This window comes from Ruditapes philippinarum, unplaced genomic scaffold (assembly GCF_026571515.1).
Source record: "Ruditapes philippinarum isolate M1 unplaced genomic scaffold, ASM2657151v2 ctg7057_1_1_1_1, whole genome shotgun sequence".
Lineage (NCBI taxonomy): Eukaryota > Metazoa > Mollusca > Bivalvia > Venerida > Veneridae > Ruditapes > Ruditapes philippinarum.
Window position 1 is genome coordinate 34,738 of NW_026860571.1, and position 6,099 is coordinate 40,836.

Genomic DNA, 6,099 nt, shown 5'->3' on the forward strand with positions numbered 1-6,099 from the left:
TAAAAGTGCTCGCTTTTGTACATGCTTTAAATCGCTATACTGATATAGCCATATTTTGAACTTTTACTACTAACAAATCAAATTATCTGAATCACTGTTTTAAAATAAATGAAGATATATTAATTCGGAATTTAGTCGTGAGGTTTTATAGGTCTATCTATAAATTCTGTATCTTAAAGTTTATTTTATTATGAGCATGTTAATGTAACATTACGAACCTAAATGAATACGTTAGCGTTCACTATTTTCATACCTCGAATCTACTATGCAAAAGTTTTTGTAAATTTTGTCACATGAAATGTGTTTCTACTGAGACGTCATTGATTAAGTACTAATATGCCTCTTTGCATGTCTTCTAATAACACATATTTCTTTCTCCTTCAAAGACAGATTGATCACTTGTCTCTTGTGCACAGTATAATATTATTTTTTCCCTTTAGCAATGTGTAAAATCCAGTCATTCTATTACATTTATCTGTAACTTATTATAGCAAATGTGTATACATTTTGTACTACTTTTTCTCAAAATAAGATTAAGTCGATCAAAATCTTCAGCATTTAAGGAATCAATTATTTAAATGTTATAAATAGAATATAAAGTCTGACATTTTCACTGTTAATGGAACAAATCGCGACCTATGGTGTCGGTTCATACTGAGAAACCTGATCAATCTAAAATTTTAGTCTTAGAAGATGGTAAATTTGTTTTTATGTACTGAGAAAATCATCACGTAATTAAAGAATGGTGACGTTATAAATGTGTCTAAATTTGCGTACAAAGCAAATAATTCTCGAGCCAAATGTAGAAACACCATTTGTTTCATTTCGTTGCGAATTCCTTTTTTTTACAAGTTTAAAGGGTCTTCTTTACAGCAATTTAAGACTGAAAGCCCTGACCCAAGCAAAACATCCGTGAGATTTCCGCGTTGCATGGTCATTTTTTGAACGGCATAATATATCATTGGCACCAATTGACTTATTAACTTGTGCGATCGACTTGATAACTCTTGCGCACAATATAGTATCTCGTGCGCACAATTTTATCATCTCGAACGATCGACATAGTAACTAGTGTGCACGGCATAATATTTCGTGCGCACGAGATAAATAAAAATACACACACACATGGCACATCTGTGCCACCGTAGTTTATGATGCTTGGTAGGAATATTGCTCAATGCAATCTGATTTGCTAATGATGTAGTGTGCACCACTTAATCACACCAGATAGTAACACGTGCGTAACACATTGTCTCGAGTGCACCACTTAATTATCTCGTGATCACGACTTAGAAACACGTGCGCAGACATAGTATCGTGCGCACGTTTACACATGTCACGTCTGTGCCACCCTAAGTTGTGCAATAACGTATTTTTATATTTTGCAATACATGTCATTTTACAACAAATCATGTGAAATGACAAATGTAGACCTATGTTTTAAACTATTCAGCAATTTTTCTAATTTAGTATTTTGTAACGATATATTATAGAGTAAAAAAGCTTTATCTCATGAAAATTTTTTATATCATTAATTAACATTAAAATTATATTGGCTCCATATTCGTCGACTCTAAAATAATACATATTGCACGTAAAGAGATTAAAATGTTCGAATGTTCCCGAACAAAATAAATTTCTGCAATTTCGTGATTTGTTTTCATGTATGATACTGAATGATATCTACATAATTTTTCATGGTCTTACAGACCCTCCATTTCAAACCAATTCACTGTAAATGTAATTTACTATCATATTTAATTAAAGCCGTGTTTCATATAAGCATTTTAATGCAATATTCTTTAAATTCAAACAATATTATTTTTTTCGGGAGATATATTGTTTTATACACTTAAAGTACAAAAAAGTTTCCAATTATTAAAAAGTATCTTTAGTTTATTTTTTTTGTTTTTTTTTTAAATATTCTTTGATCAAAAGGAATTTTTCTAAAATTTTATTATATATTGGGTCACAAAGTTATATAACGTTTTAATGTTACGTCTCTAATCCGTTTATTTTCTCTTAACAAATATGGTTATAAACCTGGTTATCTATATACGTACATTAATTAAAGAAGTTTTGCTTTTATGAAGAAACTTAAAAGAGAAATAGGGGAATTCATGTCACAGTATTATCGCACTGCAAACAGCGAGCAGCAGATACGAATGTATTGGATAACTATCTTACTCCTGTAAAGAACATCATTCTGTCGTTTATTCTCGAAGACGGATTTCAAAGCCGTGTCACATTCCTTAACATATTAAGTTCGTTTTTTTTATTATTTCTTATTAATCAAATAAGTTTATAATAAACAGATATTATAACTCACATATCATATTAAATTTTGTAAATTACTTTGTGTTTTTATGCATTTTAAAATGCATTTGCAATGACAACTTTAAATTGATTTTTAAAGCAATGTTTATAAAGCTTTAAAAAGCGAAGTTATAATATGGATTATACAGCTCCTTATTTCGGTGAAATAGATGAAGGATTAGAAATTAATACAACACAGGCAGATTTTACAAAACATAATGATGATGAGCCAAGGGGTTTGGAAATACCGCTTTACATCTATATTATTTCTTTATTGTTAAATGCGACTATATTTATGATTGGGACATTCGGAAATATTCTAGTGATTATAGTAGTTTTAAAAGTGAGAAATATGCGCACACCAACAAATGTGTTCTTGTTAAATCTAAGCGCAGCTGATGTTCTAGTATTGCTTGTTTGTCAGCCAGCTGGGCTGCTGGAGTTTTTCGGGAAGGAAAGGTGGTTTCTTGGAAAAATCATGTGTAAGTCGTTTAACAGCAAACATAATTATATTCAATGTTAAAGTTTTTTTCGATTTATAAATCTGATGTGACAATTATTTTCTTCTACAGAGTCGTTATAGAACAAAAAACGTCGTAGTTTTTCTAGTCATTTATTCTTTATTTAATTTCCTGTAAGTCTTGAAAATGATAATTATTACATAAAACAATCATTTTAATTCTATTATGAAAATTCCCATATATTGTTTAATTAATCTAAAAGACCACCCGCTGCTAATCTATAAAAGAAAAGTAATTTGGCAAATCATCGTGCCATTAATCATTCTGTGAATGCATCATATCATAATTAATTGTTTTTGTGATTATAAAGCAGATCTCTTCTCGTGATCGTTGCACGAATAATCATGTCTTATAGCTGACTTTCTTTTGAAACTTACTCTTCTTATATTGACTTTGTTCACGGTTTAATTTACCGCGCATTTCTTTAAAGGGTCTTTTTCCCGTCATAGTAAAATAAAAATGAAAAAAATATCTAATACAAAAAGATAAAAACAATATGTTCTTTTCATGATTACTAATTTCAAAGGCGAATTCGATTTGATCTGGGCTGTTGATTAGCGACATTGACTTTATTTGTTGTTCTTTTTCATAGTTTGTGACCGTTAAATTGTCCATGACTTAATTTTTAATGATATTTTAATGATGAAATATTGCTTATGCTGTTTCCAATGGCCATAAGTGATGTCGCACCTTTCATTGTTTTTGAAAGTAGTCCCGATAAGTCGAAACTGCGATTTTCGCCGAATCATTTTTGTTTTATTTGCTCTCGATGAATCTCGAATTTCAAGATTTTTTATATTACTCGTTTCAAAAGAATAATTCCTCGCTTTATCAGATGAGACACTAAATGTACGAATAACAATATGTCTTTGTCTTACACATTTCAAACGTTATGAAAAGCATTGTGTCATACCATGTAACATCAATTTCTGTAAATACATTTTGTAAATATTAGTTCGAAACGATAAAATCGTATTTTCCTAGACATTTCAGAAAAATAATTAATTTAGGATATGCTTTAAACACATATTTTAATATAAAACACACATTTAGGTTGTAAATATCAATAATAATCAGCTTATCATGATGCAAGGCTTATAATTTCCAATGTCAAAATGTATGTAATGAGAAAAAAGAACGGATCAGAGAAGATAGAGTTAAAGATATTTAAGTCAATAACTACTGAGTAAATTTTTCAGTAAAGAAGACTTCAAGTACCGACTCAATTAAACCGAGTCTGCAATTGTCATATAATTTTGTTGTGATTCATGTTTCCGAGGGATCACACCATAATCAGATTTGGAAAGGACATAAATAAGAATGAGGCCTGATATCAACTCTTAATTATCAGGAATTTTTGTGTAAACTTATATCAAGGACTTTGATATTGACTGTAATAATTTATTTTCAGGCAAACTTGTTCCGTTGATGGAGAATGGTGTACTGCATGTTTCTATTCTCACGATGCTTGCTGTGACATTTGAACGTTATAATGCGTTATGTCACCCATTCAAACATCGGATGGCATCAACAATTTCCGCTACCGTGAAGACAATCATAGGAATTTGGATAATCGGAACAGTTCTTACACTTCCATTCTTGATAATGACAGAACATGAGGACGCCATTTTTTATGATGGTTCCCCAATCAAAGTTTGCCGGACAAAAGTAAACGGAATGTGGCGCTATTGTTACACAATTTTCTTATTCATTGCGTTTTTCGTATTACCATTCTTCATTTTGATTGGCTTTTATGCTCGTATCATTAAACAGCTCATGTCAGATAAGTTGAAATCTCTAGCACAGAATGACCGAACAGCGGTAAATGCATTACGATCCAGAAGACAAGTTGTTCAAATGCTTATATTTATTATTGTTTTATTTTTCGTCTCACTTTTTCCTATAAGAGTGCTTTCTCTCTGGCTTATTTTCACACCTACAAAGAACGCCATAAAAATAGGTCTAGAAGCTTACTTAAACCTTATATCTTGGGCAAGAATTCTGATGTATATCAACAGTGCCGGAAACCCAATCATCTATAGTTTGACTTCAACGAAATTTAAAACTGCGTTTAAGAGGGTACTAGGGCGCAACCGAAGATATCCGCAGTATGTCGTCGGGTCAACAAAGTATAGCTTCAAGCGGAACAAAGATGGAACCGGCAATTTAGTTTCTACTCCTTTATCACGTGTAAGTGGTACTCACCTATCTTCAGTTAGATCGAAAGTTTCTGGAAAATCTCCCACGTCAAGCTCACGGGGACCCAAAAGGACAATTCCTGATTTTGATTAGGCTAGGTAAGAATTGACAAAGTACTTTTCAACTCAAGTTTAATTGGGTTTTATATTTATTTTAAGATATTGTCAATAAAGCTGACTGTTAAACCCTTTTTTGAAATAAGATACTTTATAAGATCTAGGATAATGATTATGTTTGTTCTTGCTAATATTAGTGAGTTTGGATCATGAATTGTATTGTTTGAAATCGTTCACAGATTTGTTGTCCATATTTGTTAATATAACTACGCTTTGTTTTATGTAAAATGTGCGAATTAAAAATGTTTCAATAAATACATTTTAAAAATTGCGACAACACCATCGGCAGCCTATAGATTATTGTTACTACCATGATATACTGTACAAAATCTCTGCTGATGAAGTTTTAAACACGCACAAAAAAGATTTATGTGATTAATTAATCTTTTTACTGACCGGTTTATACAAATTAAGTGTCGGTTTAATTGATAAAACATGCCCAATTAATATTTCTTTTTAAATACTGTATATTTACATTGCAGCTTTTGCCATCAATTATTCCATTTTTCCAAATTATTCCAGACAGAGGGCGAGGGCGAGTACCATTCGAAATCAGACAGATACATGGTCGTAGTACAACTTGCATTTGTACCTGACAAATCATAACGTCGATAAAGTAATAATAAATAATAATAATACTCCATTACAATTGATACAAATAATGAGTGCAAAAGTTGAGATAAAAGAAAAAGTAATAAACCACAAGTGAAAGGTTTAGGTATAATGTCTCACCATCAAGTTCGGAGGTAGAACAAGAAACAATAAATTAAAAAAAAAATAATAAAAAAGCACTGCTCAGAAATGTGTACACATGCACAGTCTGAAAACAACATAACATTGTAGAATATTTCATCTATAAAAATGTTACTTTACCTTTCATATTTCATATCGATAAATATAAACTAACAATTTCTAAGACAGGAAAGGCAATTTAACTTTTGCACGGA

The 6,099-nt window shown here is 30.9% G+C and overlaps 1 protein-coding gene across 1 annotated transcript; it reads left to right on the top strand.

Moving 5' to 3' along the window:
* The first annotated feature begins 2,452 nt into the window (after positions 1 to 2,452).
* LOC132760650 (orexin receptor type 2-like) lies at positions 2,453 to 5,758 on the top strand. The gene is made up of 3 exons (XM_060752674.1): positions 2,453 to 2,798; positions 4,249 to 4,505; positions 5,675 to 5,758. Exons 1-3 carry the CDS (start codon positions 2,453 to 2,455, stop codon positions 5,756 to 5,758), a joined length of 687 nt encoding a protein of 228 aa, XP_060608657.1.
* Positions 5,759 to 6,099: the final 341 nt, after the last annotated feature.

Coding starts and splice junctions, on each gene's coding strand:
- LOC132760650 (XM_060752674.1), top strand. CDS start 2,453: ATGGATTATACAGCTCCTTATTTCGGTGAAATAGATGAAGGATTAGAA. Junction 2,799..4,248: donor GTTTCTTGGAAAAATCATGT/GTAAGTCGTTTA, acceptor ATTTATTTTCAG/GCAAACTTGTTCCGTTGATG. Junction 4,506..5,674: donor TCAAAGTTTGCCGGACAAAA/GTAAACGGAATG, acceptor AAATTATTCCAG/ACAGAGGGCGAGGGCGAGTA.